The following is a 19,280-nucleotide window of genomic DNA, read 5'->3' on the forward strand; positions in this document are numbered from 1 at the left end:
CATATTAAACGTGATGTAAAGATGGTAACAATTAACTGTTAATTTGTGAACCAGTGATGATGAGGATGAAACAAAGAAACTGACCTCTATTAATACAAATGGGGAAACTTGAGGTGAGGCTATTTCCGTTGAGGTTTTGTTGACTTTAAAAGTACTGTTGATGAATATATAAATAGTGCTATTAAAGAGTTCATTTTGTATTCAACGGTTTTTTCACTGTTGACAGACTTCTTTTTTTGTTATTCACTTCTGTCTACATTTAGACTGGACATTGTTCAAATGGGTTGAAACTTTTATGAATTAATATTTATCATCTTTATTCATCTTCACCAAGAGTAATCATAATATCATTTATCCTTCCGTGCAACTTGAATTCATTATTGACTTGGATTGATGATTGACACAAAAACTGAGTAACCCTGTTAAGATGGGAAACAAATCAAATTATCTGACCAACACTTAACAATTTAAATTTACAATTCAATTGTGAACGACAAAAGAAACGTCTTCTCACCAATTCAATCAGAATCCATCAGTCTGAATCAATTGAAAGTATCTCTCAACATTCCTTTCAATTTTCACAGAAAAGAAGACTTTTTCAGCAATTCATTTCAATTTTATCAATAAACACGATTCAACATGATGATGACAAAGAAAAACTCATTTTTCCTTCGATGGTTAACCATTTGATTGTCCGGTTAAAGTTTACCAATCTGCAAATCTGAAACAATTTCACATTTTTCAGGGAAAAAGAAATTTGAAATGAAAAGTTTCAACGCAAATATTCAATCAATTTTGGTCTTCAATTGAATCAGATTTGAGTTCACAATCAATTCTGAACTCAATGAAAGTTAAATGTTTACAAATATTTCCTAAAAGCCTTTCAAAGAAACAAATGAAAAACAAAAAAAAGCTCAAAATCAATGGGAAATCAAGTTTTGTTGTTCGATGACAAGATAACATTGTCACAGCTGATTGTTAATTGTCATACTCATGATCACCATGACCTGAGTTTTAAACCCGAAACCCAAGTGACCTGAACAATGTTTACAAAAGTAAAATGAACGTTTTATCAATAATATTTGAACAAAAACAGGCAAACAATGTTACGAGTTAACTCTTTTTTTTCATCATCTTCTTCTGGTTTCACTTGGATAAGTTATTTAATTCATTGGAAAGAGCAAAGTTTCCGTTCAAAAAATTGGCCTACAGATTGAAATTGATTTTAAAGATACTTTGGTACATTGGGATACTTTTGTGTACCATTTGGTCAACAAATGTTGAACAAAAAAGTGCAAGTTGATTGATATTTTTTAATCAACTCTCATTTATTGATAGTTTCATATCAGGAAGGAGTGAAAAAACACACTTTGATAATGATATTTACATTTGACACGTTTAATTGTCAATTTAACGTTCAATCTGCTTCAATAATCATTCAGGTTGAAATTTAGATTTAAATGTATTTCAGTTTAAAAAATTCATTCATCTAATTCATGATTGATTTTACCTTCAGATTTAGCCTTTTTTGATAGAAATTAAAGAAAAATTTACAAAAAAATAAAGATATTTTTCAGTTGATATTAATGACAAGTTAATTGCGACAGTTTAACCTAAAATATCAAGCAATCCTTGTTAATCAAGTTGTAATGGTTTAACAAAGATTTAATGAATTAATCAAAATGAACAAACCTTGCAAATGAAAGTAAATTTGGTTTCTAATGAAATGTAAATTAAGATTAATTTTGCTAAATTGCATTTAGATTGAGCCTTAAATGAAACTGTAAAATTATGGAAACGGTAATCAAAAATAAACTCAAATTTGGTGGAAATGTTTCAAGATATTTTGGGTTTCAAATGTTTGAACTAATAATTTAATTCTGGTTAATTGAAATTGAAAGGTTGACTTTTGCAAGTCGATTAATGAAACATTTTGTTTTTGAAAAGTGAAACAATTGAATTACAAAGTAACATGACAAGTAATATGTATTAGATGGCGATGTAGATGATAATGAAGTCAGGAAAGTTGAATTAATAGGTTCACAGTAATTTGTTGATTCATTCATTTTTGGCGGTTAACTTGATCATAATTATCATCATGTTGATGCTATGTAACAATTGAACTAGGCAAAGCTTAGAGGTAAACAAGGTTTGAAGGAAAGATGAAAAGAGCCAAAGCAAGAGATGAATAGTGACCTTACCCAACAAGGTCTGGACCAATATTTGGCACAACTAACTGATATCATAGGAATGCTGAGATGCAACAACCAGAGTAAACTTAAGGAGTGGAGAGGTTAAGACCAACCCACAGGTAACCTTAGGATAACCTTTAGTCTATTTTTCATCTTCTTTTCTTTACATTATTTTACCTTTTCATCATCATCGTCGTCTTCCTCTTTTCAATGAAAAGATGTACAGGAACAAAAAAAACCTGCTCCTGTAACAACTAACTGGAAAAATATGCTGCCTACAGAATTTTTGTGGTCCTTTTTTTGGATATTCACTTGGGCCAGGTTCAGTTGAAGCAATAAAGAGAAAATGAATTTTCTTATTCTTGGTGAAAGGTGAAAAAATTTGATAATCTTTCAAGTGAATCGTAATGCATTTAAATTTTGATCAATTGGAATCAAAGGTTGACTAAAAAAATACATCATTAAACAAACCATGAAATATCATGAAGCAGATTCATCTGTGAAAAATGAGAGAAAAGTGGGAAAAATTGGATAATTTTACTATCAACAGCCAATGATCCAAGTTAATTTAATAGCGATTTTTATGTTGCCACAAAAAAACATAACTAAATTAACTTTCACCTCTTCAGTCAATCAGAACAATGAGATGAATCATTACCTGGTGCTTCACCATAATCTTACATGAGTAAAACGGAAAAGTCGATTCAGTGTTAATGATCATCTTTCCTCTGCTAATACCAATAAAATTGAATCATTGAAGAGGAAAGAGTCACACAGAATTGACAGAAGTCAGAAATGATCATGGAAAGTGAAATATCCAGCAATAAAATTATTAAAAAATTTGCTAATGATTTGTAGGAATTGGCTGCTTGTGTCAATGTGAAACTTAATCAGTTCTGGAGTCACTTTTGTCTAAACTTATTGTCTGAAATGTAACAATAATGATGAAATTTCAAGTGAGTTTTGCGGGGAAAAATTCACAAGAAAAAAAGATTGAAATGAAGTTTAATGATGATGATCAAAATTTTGGCTAAATTTTTAAAATGGATGAATGATATTGAAAAAACATTACTATCGTTTGTTATTTTTTTGGGTTTTGTAGCAAAAAAGGTGAAATTCAAGTGTTTGCTTGTCAACAAATGATCATCTTAAATAACGAAGAATCTTGTAAATTAAGAAATCTGAATTGGCTGTTTAATCCTGCATTTGGACTGAGCAAAAATGGCGGTTACAGGTGATGTGGATGGAAAAAAAGTTTTGATCAGAGTCCAGCTTAAGCTGATGACCGTTTGAACACGCCAACAACTTGAACAATCAAAAGGTTCTTTGAATCTCACGCAACCAAGTATACAATCCCCAAGAAATTTCATCACAATCATCATTAGCATGATAAGTTGGGGTCAATTATTGAATAAGATGATGAACTTGAAAATAATGTAGACTGTAAAATAATTATAACAGGTAAAAAAGATGGCAAATCAACATCATTACATCATTAATTGTCAATAGAAATAATTGTAAATAGAAATGTTTTAACGTTTGATGCAAATGCAATGGAAATGGAAAAAGTTGATTCGCTCTTTTTTTCAATTTTCTGAATGTGTGTTTCATGTATTGCCTTTTATACTTGATTTAGCTATGGATATTATTCAGTATCGTCATTACATTAAATAGTAATCATGACTGTGAAATAAGAGGATAACCTTTTGTTGAATTGTTGAACGGGGATAAGGAATAAACACACGCAAACAATTACTCACCTCGATCGGGTTCACAAAGGATTGGTTGAATTTGATTATTGACCAACACAAGGCACAGTAAAATTGTTAAATATGATCTAGTTGATAACATTGATGATAATAATGAACATGCAAAGTGTGATGATTTAAAAGATCTCAAAGATGTTGATGTTGGTGATGATATAAAAGATTGTAACACTGGAGTTGATTGTCTTTTGATTGTCCCCATATTGTAATCCAAATCACTTTGGAAAAATAATCAAACCACAAATCACATTGAATCCATTGAGAAAAGGACGCTTTTTTAAAAATAGGTTGATGTAAAATTTAACAAAACAATCATTTAAGCTGGTGAAACAAAATTCTGGTCACAGTCCATTGAATAATCAACTAAATGTGTAGAAATGTTTCTATTTGAAATCCATATTTATGTCTCATAACTGGACCAAAATGGTTGAGCGCAATTATATGAGACAGTTAAAATTGTGTAAAGTTATCCGGTAATCCTAAATGGTACACATGGTTTTACATGATTGTTTCTGGTCATCAGAAAACCTATTAAAGAAAGGAAAAGGTAACAAAAATTAAAACATTTCACAGTTAATGACCAGAGTATAACCCGAAAAGAGTTGTTACTGTTAAGAAAAAATTGGTAAACAAAAAAGAAAAACTTATTTTAAAAAAAAGGACAGACAGAAAATGTAAATTAACAGTAAATATAAGCATAATTGTTAATCAACTCTACATTTCAGACATAAAATGAATATAAGTTAGCAACATTAAAGTTGATGGTTAAAGATGAAAGTTAATTGGGTAGACTGAAGCAATTGAAGTAAAGGTAGTTTCAATAAAATTGGGTTAACAATTGGTAAACCAGAAAACCCGAAAAAATAAAAACAGACACAAACAGAGGTTACAACACAGAGGAAAATACAAGAACCAGAAAAGACGCTTCATTTTTGATCCTTGGATTGAGAAAAAAAACATTAAGATGATTTATCCTGATAATGGCAACCATTTAGGTACATTAATAAGTTTTGAACAAATAATTGAATCAACTAACCATTTAAATTAATTAATAGGTGACCACAAATTTGTAGGTATATTAAAAAGATCCACAGAAATAAAAAAAACACTCTTGATGTATTTTGCTTTTGGTTAAGATGATAGGTAGAGCTGATGCTTTGAAGTAAGCACCGAACATGTTAAAACAGGTAAACAGCTTCTTCTTATCTTCCTTCTTTCTTTCTCTTCCTTCCCTTCTCTTTCTTTCATTACATTCTTTTCTCCTTCATTCTCTCTCTACTCTCTTTCTTTCATTTTAGCACCAAAAAATGTCTTACAGAAAGAAAAAAAGAAACCGAAGAAAGAGAAGAAAGAGAAGAAAAATCAAAGAAAGATAAAAGTGAGAAAGAAACCTGTTCGGTTCGTCATCAGGTTATTCATCAGGTTATGACTTCTCTGTCTACTTGCTTTTCTCTTTCTTTTTATTCTTTCGCAACTAACCATTGGTAAGAGTTCAATGTTAACATGAGACCCATAGCCTTTGCTATGGAAAAAGCGGGAATCAAAACCTAATGGTGAAAGTCATGCTTTTTTGAAGTATAACCTTTCTGTTTACCTGTTTTCTCTCTGCTTTTGAACGGTTCCTCTCTGCTCTTTGACCCTCTTGATGTATGTAAACAATATCTGGTAGGTAACCTTTAACCTCACGTTTTTGGATTAGTATAAAGTAAAAACGAAACAATCATTTATATCTTTTTCCCACTTTTTTCCCAATTTTTTAGAGTTTACCATTTTTCTTGTGTTTCGAGTTAATGCTTTTGTTTTTATCCCACGAGTTGAGTTTTTTATGCTTTTTAATCAAAAAGGTAAGCCATTTTTTTTCATTAATCACTCAATTAACTATTCACCTAAACAGATTTTACTTTATTTTGATTCAATTTCACTTTTTTTCCATTCCATTCTCTTAATCTGTTTCTGTTCTTCCGACCTTACGTCTGCAATCTGGTTATTCAAGGAATGTAAACAATCAAATTCTGGTCAAAGTGACGATGGTGACAACAGTAAAAACATCAGCGTTACTGTTATTTGTGTCTAAACTTGAAGCTCTACTTGGAGTTCTACTTGGAGTTCTACTTGAAAGAGAAGCCTACTCAACTGGTGTTAATAACCAAGGAAATTTAATTGTTAATTGTAACAATTAGAAGAATCAAGAGTTACCAGAAAGCAACGTGATTGTTGAACAAAATGAAAAAGACAAATATAAAGACTATAAAAGGTGCTTTTAATAATGATCATCTTTATCAACTATTTGCACGTATTATTAAAAATGGGTAATCGCTATGCTCTGAATATTCATCAATTGTTGCAATCAATCTCTTCTGGTAAGTTTAGTTGCATAATTAGAAATGTTTGTTTGACATTGAAAGATGCTACAAGCAACAAGAAGGATCAATTTCAATGTTCAAACAAACAGTAACGATCAACAACAGTTAATCGGTTCATTGAGGATGCACAAATTTTTATTTTTATTTGTAAAATAATTTTCATTCTTTTTCTTTCTTTTTGTAACATTCAGACAAAAACATATGATAATCGTGATGAAGACTATGACAGACTACAACTGGCAACCATCATCATCCACTACATCAATATCACCATTTAAATCATCATCAACCGTCATGCAGAGAAAAGTTAACCCGTTCTCGATCTAATAATTTACCATCCTTGTCCTTTAGATGCTCTTCTGTAATGCATTTAATCTCATCCTGATCTTTGTTTTCATTGATTTCTGAATCAAACCTGGTGACAATGATAATCTTGAAACAGTTAACCAACACAATCATGGGCTTGCTGTTGCTGATCTCAGGTTTGTTTAATAAATTCAGCCAATTGTTATTGAAGACTGATAAAATTACAAAAGGTTAGAATAAGAAAAATATCTCTTCTTCTCCTTCCAAGGAGAGAGGTTATTTTTCTTTTTCTTTCCTTTCTTCCATTATATTAATCAACAGAATTATATCATTCTCATGGTTACTCATTTGAAGAATGAATTGATTAATTCGGGTGCGGTTACCTGCTATTTCTTAAACATTCATCCTAATAGTACATAAATAACGTTGTATTCATTTTTCTGGTCCAGCAAAATTATTCAATATCATGTTACTTTGTTTGGATTTGCTTGCTTCTTCAACCTTTCAAACATCTCTTACGGATTCAATTTTTAACCAACTCTTTCTCTTCTTTAGAAATTCATCAACACTTATCCTTAAACTATTGGTGTTTGAAAAGCCGGAAGAATCAACAAGTAACAACAATTACCAGCTTTTAATGCGAAAACATTCATTTATTGAAGTCCCTTACCATCAAACAAATGGTGGATACCCAATTCGTTGACAAATATACAGTTTAATGTAAATGTTGACAATAAAAGACTTGATACTTCAACAAAAGTCAAATTAAAGTGGTTTTGCTGGCGTTTTACCTGGTTGGACAGTAACAATTAACGTTGAAACAAATGATAAAATTTATAAAATTATATCATTCGACTGTTGATCATTTACATGTTGATTTACTTGTTTAAATGTTCAACAGTGAATTTGATTGATTTGTGCGGCTTGCTCGAGTAAACTGAACCGTCTTTGACAGACAAACTCAATTACATAATTTAAATAGCAAGCCAAATTAAACTTAACCTTTCCTTGTGTTTGTAAACAATCAAGAAATACTAAAAGTCGATTGGATTGTTTGGCAACTTAATGGATTTAAATAATTGACTTATCAAGTTAACCAGAAAACCAGAATTTGTATGTACTCAGAAATTAAATTAAACTGGTTAACATCCTTGGGTAACACCCAAAAAAAATAGTGTATCCCATTCAATTGTGGGCTGTTTAATCATGATGGTGGTAGTGAACCTAGAAGTGTTTAAGATAATTAACTACAGGGTAACCTTGAATTAAACTCGGGGAGTTTCAGTAAGCAACTGTGGATTTAAGTTTCAATCGTTAATCATTGTATATTTACTTGAATCCATAGTCTGTCCAGATTATCTGATTCATCTAGTAACATGTTTACCTTGGCTCCTTTTATCTGTTTTTTCATTTTGTAAATGCTGATAATTATCCTACTTTTTCCGAATAGTGCGAGTAAAATTACCAGACTAAACCTCATGAAACTCTTAAAATCATGAAAATTCTCAAGCTTTTTATTTATTCCAAGTATTGACTTCATTGAGTAACCTTTCGAGATGACAAGGCTTTTATAAGTATTGAAAAATCAGGTTAACATCGGGACAGTTTGTACATTCAATATGTCAATCATGCTTCGTGCAGTGATTATTATAAATTAACTGTTAGAGAGTGAAAAGATACAATTTTAAGTTAGTTAACTGAATCAAGAAATATTGTTTGAAACGATTTAACGATCTCTTCAATCTCATTTACCATCGAAGACTTGAAAACAACATCAATGTTGATTAAAAGGAGATAATTTTCTTGAACTAAATATTTTCAACTTTCCTATTAAAATCATTATTAATGGTGTTTCTAATGTTGAATAAATATTTGATAAATCTATTGCTAATAACAATTATAATAAACCGCGATAATCGATCACATTTTCACAATTTTTACTTGAATCAAAACCTTTCCTGTCACACCTTTATCACAGTTTCAATTCATTATGAAACTTGCTAAATTAATTGATTAAACACAGAACACTGATTAATACTGTTGATGGGTTTTCCTGTTTATGATTCAAATTAAATTACAGTAACACTTCGAAAGGTTGTATAAAATTTAGTAACGGCGTCTTTGGATATTCAAGATTCTCCTCGCTTTTACATTTGTGTTGGATAAACAATATCGCTAGGCAGCAAGACCGCTCACAACCTTTGCGAGGTTTCACTATAGTTGGATAACAAAGTCAATTGATTATAAATATTGGCAATAAATTGGCATTTTCAGATTTTTATCACTTTACATGTTGCTTTTCAAATTCATGGATTATAAGAAAATAATATGCAATCAAATAGTCTTTTTACATGTTAACTTCTGGTGTTGAAAGTTCCCATATAAATTAGTATCAGCTTATATTTTTCATTTCCATCTCGCAATCGACGAGAATCTGAAGATGCAAAGATTGGTACGGCGTGACATTTGGAATATTAAGAGCATCAACTGTATCTGATTCATCATGATTAAAATCAAGTCAATAGTTATTCCTAGTGAGAAAGAAAATTTAAAAACAGAAGTTATTTTAACGATACATGGAATATTGAAATTTTGATAGGAAAATACTTACAGTTTCTTTGAGTACACAAGTAACTCTAGTACTTTTTATATGAATTAATCCAAGGCGATGGAGTCAGGAACAAATTGGTCAATTGTAGGTTGGGTGAAGTTTGTTTGAATATCAACATTCAAATTTAAAATATTTGATTGATTTTTCATCTATTGAGAGTTCATCTTGATTTATCACTCATTTATCAATATGTTGAATAAGCAATGTAATATGTGTTACTAATGAAATGATAACCCATCTAATTGTAAGCGGATATTTAGATTGTTCATATTATAGAATGGCAAGTTATTAGATTTAGTTGAATCTAAAAATTTTGCTGCTGCTTTCTTTTAGCATTGATATCATCAATGATCGGTTGTCTTTTGGCCGCATATCGTCGTCTTAATTCGTCAATCTCATTTTCCATTTCATAGTCAAGATTAGCCATTCTTTTGAGCAGCTCTTCAGTAGGCAAATATCGGAGAAATTCAAAATCACTTTCTAGCATAGCTGCCCGCGACATGGGTTGATATTGAGGAGGTTGCTGAGGCTGCTGTGGTTGATAGTGTTGGTGTTGTGCTTCCTGAGATTGTAATAGTTTTGAATGAGTTGAGTGTAAATTTTGTTGAGAAGCAGATTGATGAATCTGGTCTGTTAATAGCATTGTTTGAGCTTGTGCTGGATTGTGTTGTAATTGTAAATTATGAATTGGAGTAATAGAAGTTGAAGTTTCTGCCAATTCTTTATTTAAATTTCGTTCCTCGCTGCTTGTTGTATTTACAGGGCTGTTGTATTCTTTATCTAATTCTCGGGTCCTTTCGAAATGTTGCATGAATGCTGGTTTCATTGTTTTACCGTTTTCATCATCTCCAGACTCGTCATTAATTATAAGTGTTCCAAGATCCGACTCTATATCTGAAACTGTTGTGTTTGTTTTAATAGTTTCTGATTTACTACTGTGACAGAGAGCATCTGAAAAAGACAACTTAAGAGTCTGATTGTTCAAATCAGAAACCATCGTTAATGAATTGATATTATCCTTAACGGTCAAGTCTTGTTTATAATGTTTTTGTTGGATTATTTTCGCTTCTTGGATTATACTAATCAATGAGCTGACCGGTAAAGCTCTTTTAATGAAATCGTGTTTGAGTAAACTGCTAGCTGAAACTCGGTGTTCAGGATTTTTGACGAGACAGTGAGATACAAAATCTATAAACTCAGTTGACCAGCGGTCAGGATCTCTGAATGAAGGCGGTGGTTTGGTGGGTATCATAAAAATTGCTCTCATAGGATGAATATCTCCATAAGGTGGTTTGCCTTCAGCCATTTCCAATGCTGTTATACCTAAACTCCAAATATCAGCCAAACAGTCATAACCAATTTCTTGTATAACCTCTGGAGCCATCCAAAAAGGTGTCCCTATAACAGTATTTCTTTTGGCCATAGTATCTGTAAGTTGACCAGCGACACCAAAATCAGCCAATTTAGCATGGCCTTCACTGTTTAATAAAATATTTCCTGCTTTAATGTCTCGGTGAATCTTTCGTCGAGCATGAAGATACTCCAACCCGAGTAGAATGTCTTTTAATATGGTTGCGATTTCCTCTTCGGAGAGTGTTTTCTTTCTTAATCTCATGATATCACTGACACTTCCACCTCCACAATATTCCATTACAATCCATAAATCGCTTCCTAGAGTTTTACTTTTGAAATAGCTTCCATAATATTTAACTACATATGGCGAATCACACTGCTGCATGATTGATATTTCTTTGATTATCTCTCCAAAATCACTTTCAACTGGTACTTGTTTGATTGCTAAGATTTGTCCCGATTCCTTGTGTAATGCTTTAAATACAGATCCATAAGAGCCTTCGCCTAATTTACAAATAATGTCAAAAACTTCTTCAGGTGGACGAGTTAAGGCTTCTTCACTTAATTTTTTGAGTGTTGCCATTGTGAACAATCAATCCTTATGTGTCGATGAATACAAATTATCTAGAGAAAATCGTAAATTGATTAAATGAGTAAAATTGGTGGCATGAAATAGTCTTTAAATCATTGATTGTCAATAAAAATGTTGAACATCAGTGAAATTGCAATGTGAAAAGGTTAATTCGCTCTTATTTCAATTTGAATTTTCTGGATGTTATGCTTTCTTGTGTTGCTTTGTATTTTATTTAGCAATGGGATATTATTCAAAAAGTATCATCATTACATTAAATAGTAATCATGACTGTGAAATAAGAAGACAACATTTGAATTGAATTGATGAATGGAAGGAGTTGAAAGATAAACACATCAATTACTCACCTCGATTAGGTTCACAAAGAGTTTATTGGATTTTATTATTGACCAACACAAAGCGCTGCGTAATTGTTGGATATTATCTAGTTGATAATACCAATCAAATTGAAAGAGCTGGAGATGTTGATTGGACTGATAAATTATGATCACCTTTTAATTATCCTCGATTGACAAGCCTGATCATGCCAACGAAATTTTACACAAAAAATCACGTTGAACAAATTGCAATTATTTAAGTTATCCGGTAATCCTAAATGGTACACATGGTTTTACATGACTGTTTCTGGTCGTCGGAAAGCCTACTGAAGAATAGAAAAAGCAACAACAATTAAAACATTTCACAGTTAATGACCAGAGTACAACCCGAAAAGAGTAGTTACTGGTAAGAAAAAATTGGTAAACAAAAAGGAAAAACTTATTTTAAAAAAGGACAAGCAGAAAATGTAAATTAACTGATTATCCTTATAATGGCTACCGGGGACATTACGGGGTAAACAAATAATTTAACCAACTAACCATTCAGGTCAATGAATAAAGAAGCACAATTTTTCATTAGATTAATTAGATAACAATCGTGAAAAAACGCTGTCACAACTTTGGATAAGGTGTTAGTAAAGTTGAAGGTGCAGTTGTTACATTGATTCAATTATGCTGCATGAAAAAATGTTAGCGCCGTCAACAAAAAAATTTTCGCTAATAGATGGCTCTGAGTATAGAAAGTTAAAAATTAATAAATGATATCGATATAAAAAAAATTAATTGATTGATTAAAGCTCTTGCTAAATTGTTGAAACATTCAAATTAGTGGAATAAATTGGAGAATAATGAACGTCCAATGATAGGAAATATTAATGAAATAACAGAGGCAAAGAATTGAATCAAAGATGTCATCAATTTTAATCATTTTTCTTGTTTTTTTTGTCAAATGAATCAACTAGAAAATATTGATTGGTTAAGTAAACAATGGATTGGTTGACAATTTGAATAGAAAAAACAAGAACAGTTTCAAATATCGGATGATAATGTACTCGTTTTTATGGATGTATTATGTGACAAAAAAAGATGCTGATGTTAGTTACCGAGATAACTTTACACACTGGGCTAATTGATTTGATTATCACAATTTTTTTTTTGATCAGATTCTTTCATATAGATATAGATAACCAAGATCTTTAGGTAAATTTTGAGAGATAGCAACTTTATTGTCATTGAAAATCACCCAATGACCGTCCTTAAGGATATGCGAAACATAATGACCACACATAGGCGAAGTTCCCATATGACTTATAATAGCTATCAGCTTATATTTTTCATTTCCATCTCGCAATGGGCGAGGAGAACCTGGAGGTTTTGAAGATTGTTGGTATGAAGTGACATTAGGAACAGTAACAGCATCAACTTGCATTAATCCTTCATCTGATTCATCATGACTAAAAATCCAATCAATAGCCATTTCTACTGAGTTATTCTGAGAAAGAAAGAAAAGTAAAAAAATGGATTAATAATTTATTTTGATGATAATATTGAAGCTTAAAAAATTTAGTTTCAGTAATAGAATACTTACAGTTTCTTTGAGTGCACGAGTAGCTCTTTCTCGAGTGATTCCCATATTAATTAACGAATCCAAGGCACTGGAATCAGGAACGAATTGATCGATTGCAGGTTTTGGTGCAGTATTTCTAATATCAACATCCTCATAGAAAGGTTGATTGACTTCAGGATTATTGCTATTTTCTAAGAGCCAGTTAAGAGCAGCCTCAACACCAGTGTTGTGAGTTCGAACTAAAGCTCTTTTAGCAGCATCCAAACTGAATCCACATTCCCTTAAACTGTCAATATGATTAGAATCTAGTACGATGATTTGTTCTGCTACAGGAGCTTGTTGGGGTAATTGTTGAGGATGTAGATGTTGGTCACTACCACCGGCTGCTGCACCGGCTACTGTATCTTCAAGAAGCTCTTCACCTTCTTGCAATCCTCTTCCTCGTAAATGAGAGATGTCGATTTCATCGGGAATTTGAAGAGAAACGTCAAGTTTTTTGGGAACCCAATTAGTGTCTAATTCAAATTTTTTAATATGTAACATTAAATAATCTGGAAAAGTTCGCAATTTGGTTATTTTGGAGGCTGTTGTTTTAGAGTTAACTGCTGTACTGTAAAAATCTTCAATAATTTCAGGTTCAATTAATGAATCATAACATGCTTCTAGAGGAACAATGTATCGGACAAGATCTATCTTTTCATCCTTATCAGCATTCTTTTTCTTCTCCTCGTATGCAGCTACTTCTTCCTTATTTAGTGCTTTGTGCAATGGTATTTGCAATGACAAGATGTATTCTGATCTGGTTGTGTAAGATACCTTGTGAGATTGATTACATTCTATACGTTCTTCAATCTCAAATTTTAGGCTATCTAAAGGATTCAACGAAGATCCATTGCCGGTTTGATGTCTTTCTATCAGGTTAACCAGATGAAGAAAATATTCATGAGCATCTTGCTGACGCTTTGTTGAAAATTCACAATGTCCTCGTCCTATCAAATTTTTAAACATGGTAGGCTTGATTCCAACTTGTTCAATACAATTATCATTTCCAGGTTGTAAAGGAATACTATATTCACCAGATAGTAAACCATGAGATAATTTAGCCATTTGAGTGGTAAAATCATTTGTTGGGTCACAAGGTGATTCACAGAAGATATTTCTATCATGATATTTGTGTTGAAAATCAGGAATGGTAAAAATAACTTGCATAACCGAATTGAGATAACAAGAGTTACCCAAGTTAACCATGCCCGTAAACCCAGGTCCAGTGATTGGAGTCAATTTAGCATCAGATTCTTGAATGATTGCCCATTCACCAATACGTTGATTATAATCCAACTCTAGCTCTAGCATTGTCTTTTCCGTTTTTCGCAAAGCTTTAACATCAATACCAAAATGTGCTAAATGATTATGTAAAAGTGGATCTTCGACCATGCTATCCTCATCATATGAGTATACATCAGCTGATACTTTCTCTTCGGTAAAAGTGATGGTACCCAGTTTAACTGCAAGCGGATATTTAAATTGTTCATAATGCTGTACAGCGTGATTGTTTCCACCAGATCCGTCGAAGAATCCTCTTCCACATAAAATAGCACCATCAGTTAAATTTAACCAGAGGTTATCTTTAAGGTCGCATTTTTCACACTTCCAGCCTTCTGGTTTAACTTTAACACCATTTTCAAGTTGAGGAAGGTTATAGGCATGTTTGGTAATCTGCCTTTTCTCACCATCCCATGTTCCACTCAGTGAATTTATTTCTTCAGACAAAAAAGCAGAATCAGAAGCAAGTATACTGGACACACAGGCCAAAACCTTTAAAGAGAAGAAAACATTAATATACACTTATTGCAAACAGAGGGGGCAGAATGATAGGATAGTCACCTTTTCTGGTAGATTTTCATTGGGCAATGGGATTCTTTCATATTCAGGAAGAATAACTATTTCGTTTTGCTCATGATAAGAAACTTTACCAGCACCACCGGGATTGTAACCTCCTTCGAGACCGATAGCAAGTTTAGTAATCTTCTTTGGCTGCTCTCCATCACCGGTTTCGCTAGGTTCCTAAAAAATAAAGAAGGAAAGAAAAGATAGGCTTAGAATTAAAAAAGACGAGAAAAAGGCTGTAACTTGGTTAGCAAGATACATTTTTCACCAATGCTTACATGAATTTTAATCCTCTTAAGTTTAAGGTATACTCTAGACCTGGTTTTCTCGTAGTTTAAGTTGACATATTTGGCGCTAAAACCAAGAAATGTTCGCATACAAACAAATAACCCATCCTCGGATTCCTGGATGAAAAATGAAAGATGAAAAATCAAATATTTTTAACAGAGAACATAGTAAAACAGTTGTTTTGCAGAGAGTTTTATTTCTTCTATCGATAAAACCAACTATTGATTGGCAACCATTTATGACAACTCAATATTTAAGAAAGCAAACAATACCAAAAGCAACAATGATTCACATTTTTTGATAAATAATAAAATGAATTACCGGAGTATCATAGCTGTAGACACATTCATCTTTGAAAATTTTATCACCAATAGCTGGAACCCGGATATTTGGTAAATTTTCTACAAGTAGATCCATAATTGACACTTCAAATTAAGTGGAAGGTTATTAATGACAATAAGAGAAACAAAATAAAAGAGCAATATTGCAATAATTCAAATTAACCAACTCATGAGATGATCAGAACAGCAATTTTTAATGAAAAGTTAAATTTCAAGTTTGATTTGCCAAGATTCTCACCGCAAAAAGGGATCGTTATGTAATTACGTAATATAAAAAAGATTAACCAGTCAAGATTTGTCTGAATTTTCTTTGGAAGAAAGATTCTGAGATTAGATATTTAATTTATTATATTAATTATCTGAATAATTATTTCGATTGTAGATAATTTTCTCAAGACAATTTGAACCGAATCCAAATCGAAATTCTGTACCATAACTGTTGACAAAATTTAATAAAAATCTATGCTTGTAATATAAATATTGCACATTTGCTATTAATTGTTAACAAATAGGCCTCTGCTGATGAATAAATCAAGATTAATATCTTCCATTCATTTTATTTTGCTTTTGAAGAGCAACATGATTCGTATTTTTAGATAATACTTTGATTTTCACGGTTAAATGTACTCAATTCTAAGAAATTTGGTCCTTATTTAACAATGAAATTAAGTACAAATTATCTTTTTTGGGGTAAATAATGGTAGAAATCAATAAATTAAATGACAATTACGCATTTCCGTTCTCGCTACGAGTATGAAACGCATTTATGACATCTCAACCTCTAATCATTGATTTTGGCGTCAGGGTTAAATCAATCAACAAGTTTGTATTTTTTCATAAAAACATAACAAAATAAACGCTCAATTAAAAAATTACAAAAAATATGAGCTTTGTTGACAATATAATCAGATAAAAGAGGTAAAAATCCATTCTCAGTTGAATTATAGATAATTTCCAGGTTAATCGTATGAAAGGTCGTACGAAAGGTGTTATTAAGATAACAGAATGGAATGGAGTTTAGGAAGCAATACCAATAGTAATTTCGAGTAAGGTCAATTTGATCATTTGATTCCAAGAATATTGACAAAACATTTCTAGAAAAAAAGACAAAATACAAAAAAAATATTAAAAATGTAATATAGTAAAGGGAAATTACATCTCTTTTGAATGTTAGATGTTTAGAGGATGAATAAAAGGAAGGTTGATGTATGATTACAAAAGATGTGAATTGCTTGAGTTAATTTCAGTAAAAAATCAGACAAAAATTAGCTCAATTTGGAAATTCATTATACACTCGTTGCGAAAAATTGCTTTGATTGGGCTCTCGAGTGTATTGTAAACTTGTTAACTAACCATTGTATCTCTTTGCATTTTATCATAACAGTTTTCTCGTTTTTTAGATGATTTGATTAGTAAACATTTATCCACAATATGTCCATGGTTGAGGCCTTTACCTTCCCTGATGCACATAACGAACTGTCGGAGAGAAAATTTAAGATCATTAAAAGCGTTGTTTATCACATAAAATTTAATAAAATATACCTCTTTCAAAGTGATATCTTTGGTACAAACAGCTTTCCTCATTTTATGGTAAGATGTCTCGAAATCATCAGATGGAAATGACTTTTCAACACAATCCCGAATCTCATTTGGTTTCTGTTAACATGGAAAAAACAGTTTAATAATAAACATCCAAGATAATAAATCAGACTATTGAATATTGGTCAGTTGAAATACATAAATTAATCTTCACATTTACTGATTATACGAAACATTCACTTCAAACAAATTCAGAGCAAACATTTTCAAATTTAATCAGCTGTAAGCTTAATTTCAGACATCAATGAACGGAAATTAACTGCTATGAGTAGAAGAAAAATAAATTGAAATCAATGCAAAGACTTACCACATGAGTTGGTTTAAAGATGCATTCAAAAATTTGGTGATTCTGTTCATCGAGAAGATAGTTCTCCAAATTACAGTATTTCTGCTTTATCATAGGGTTCAGTCCTGTTTTACCGAGCTTTTCATCACGAGAATAAGCCTTTTTACTTTCACAAATTGTGATTAAAAACACCAATGTGAAGACACATAAACACAAGCGAAGTAAAACCATAATGGCTGACGAGCGGCAAAAAAAGGTAGAGAAAGAAAAGCTTTGCCAAGAAAGTAAAGGCAAAACAAATGATGAACTCTGATGAATCAGGCGATGAGTTGATAACAAATTTTTGAATTTAAAAATTGACAACACATTAATTTAACCACTAAACTTGAAATTATTAAAATGAGTTAATCCATTAATCAATTTTTGAACCTTTTACTGTTAATTACAACTAAATTTTGATAGAAACGTTTGTTAACAAGAAGAAAAGAAAGGAGAAAAAGGAGTTGAAAAAAATGAAGTTGTAACACACGTTAACTTGAATCGACTGTTACAATGAACATAATGAGCCACCTTATTATCTCACACCCATTCAAGACACTCAATTGTTGATCATGTTCTTGTTGTTGACGTTGTTGTTACTGTTATTATAATTATTATTATTGTGTTTTTGCTGCTACTGTTGGGTTGAAGAACCACAATTAGATTAAGAAAAGATCATCAATTTGATGTTACTATTGTCAGTTTGCTATCTGTTCAACAAATATGCAACGCTCCAATTAACCCAAAGACTTCTTTTCAAATATAATCATCACCGTTAATTCTCAGCCTGATGAATCAATCATGATGAATGGAAATAATCTACAGTTACACTGAATGCAGTTCTAACCTCTAACCAAAGCCAAGTTTCAAATTTTTGGAAGTCCATCCAGTTTTAACCCAATCTTTACATCATCTGTCTGCTTTCAATGGTGCAATCTGTTATTCATTTACCAGAACTTGAGACTCAACTCTAATTTCATTCGCAATAGTTAATCAAGGCAAATCAACCTGGCTACAGATCATTCGAGTTATATTATTCAGTAAGGCACTAAAACCGATCAGATTCAATAGAGCGAAAAAAACATTCGACCCCAATTTTCTCTGTTTATCATTGGTTCATTGATTCTTGGACTTGACTATTATTTTTCAAGCTTAAGAGTCCTCATTCCCAACATTATCAGTATTTCAATAATAGCCAGGTGTGCATGTAATAGTGATTATCAATAAGTAAAAAGGGAGATTTTTGATGAAGCATAATTAATTAAAGATCACACATTAAAATATTGAATGAATGTTTAACCATTTTAACATGAAACTTTCACAACTTTACATTTGATTATACGAGCCATTGAATTTGATGATCTACTAACAAGTAAACTGTAAGCATTCATAACTGAGCGGACTTTAGTAATAGTAAGATCGTAAGATCATAAGATCATAACAAGCTTCCTTGTCTATCATTAATAGATTGAGAATTTTCTCATTTAATTGTAATCATTTGTTTTCAGTTTTTCCATCAAATGCGTATTGTCTCTTTGTTTAACAAAGTGTATCTGGTTTGCGTTCAAGAAACACCAATGAATGGATGAAGAAATTAAAAGTGACGAGGAAATTGTTACGGTACCGGTTCGCTCAAACAGATTTTCACCTTCCGATAATGAGACCTTGAATTACCCACCTTGTGAACCAATGGTAATGCTCATAACGCTATCGGAATCATCTGAGGCAACAGAAGATTGAAATCTTAAGCCAGACGATGAGCCATTCTATTTT

At 31.6% G+C, this 19,280-nt stretch overlaps 3 protein-coding genes, 1 long non-coding RNA gene and 1 pseudogene across 6 annotated transcripts in view; 1 reads left to right on the top strand and 4 right to left on the bottom strand.

Annotated features, from left to right (window-relative positions):
• fw (CUB and Sushi multiple domains furrowed) overlaps positions 1-5,212 on the bottom strand; it is a 38,296-nt gene extending 33,084 nt beyond the window's left edge. The window contains exons 1-2 of the mRNA XM_015932125.3: positions 4,995-5,212; positions 3,953-4,486 (exon numbers count right to left, since the gene is read on the bottom strand). Of these exons, the coding sequence (XP_015787611.1) occupies positions 3,953-4,160 (208 nt within the window). The 5' untranslated portion in view covers positions 4,161-4,486; positions 4,995-5,212. The remainder of the gene's footprint in view (positions 1-3,952; positions 4,487-4,994) is intronic.
• Positions 5,213-5,336: 124 nt separating this feature from the next.
• LOC107364745 (uncharacterized) lies at positions 5,337-7,802 on the top strand. Its single transcript, XR_001569223.3, has 5 exons — positions 5,337-5,623; positions 5,719-5,802; positions 5,952-6,318; positions 6,513-6,803; positions 7,183-7,802. It is a non-coding gene; the product is annotated as an uncharacterized LOC107364745 (long non-coding RNA).
• Positions 7,803-8,658: 856 nt separating this feature from the next.
• On the bottom strand, positions 8,659-12,164 carry LOC107364714 (serine/threonine-protein kinase 3 pseudogene; annotated as a pseudogene). Of its 2 annotated transcripts, none has more exons than XR_016200006.1 (4): positions 12,041-12,164; positions 11,531-11,823; positions 9,239-11,215; positions 8,659-9,158 (listed from the first exon to the last, which is right to left on the bottom strand). The product of XR_016200006.1 is annotated as a serine/threonine-protein kinase 3 pseudogene, transcript variant X2 (transcript). The 2 variants fall into 2 exon arrangements; XR_016200005.1 differs by having other exon boundaries at positions 11,531-11,826.
• A 233-nt stretch (positions 12,165-12,397) lies between these two features.
• Usp5 (ubiquitin specific protease 5) lies at positions 12,398-15,769 on the bottom strand. The gene is made up of 5 exons (XM_015932131.3): positions 15,564-15,769; positions 15,233-15,358; positions 14,952-15,131; positions 13,089-14,882; positions 12,398-12,992 (listed from the first exon to the last, which is right to left on the bottom strand). Exons 1-5 carry the CDS (start codon positions 15,657-15,659, stop codon positions 12,660-12,662), a joined length of 2,529 nt encoding a protein of 842 aa, XP_015787617.1. The 5' UTR covers positions 15,660-15,769; the 3' UTR covers positions 12,398-12,659.
• A 355-nt stretch (positions 15,770-16,124) lies between these two features.
• On the bottom strand, positions 16,125-18,021 carry LOC107364740 (uncharacterized). The gene is made up of 4 exons (XM_015932183.3): positions 17,490-18,021; positions 17,126-17,239; positions 16,937-17,059; positions 16,125-16,677 (listed from the first exon to the last, which is right to left on the bottom strand). Exons 1-4 carry the CDS (start codon positions 17,697-17,699, stop codon positions 16,645-16,647), a joined length of 480 nt encoding a protein of 159 aa, XP_015787669.1. The 5' UTR covers positions 17,700-18,021; the 3' UTR covers positions 16,125-16,644.
• Between the last annotated feature and the right edge of the window lie 1,259 nt (positions 18,022-19,280).

This window comes from Tetranychus urticae, chromosome 3, assembly GCF_039701765.1.
Source record: "Tetranychus urticae isolate SD_2017Ah chromosome 3, NJAU_TeUrti_SD_1.0, whole genome shotgun sequence".
In the NCBI taxonomy this organism is placed as follows: domain Eukaryota; kingdom Metazoa; phylum Arthropoda; class Arachnida; order Trombidiformes; family Tetranychidae; genus Tetranychus; species Tetranychus urticae.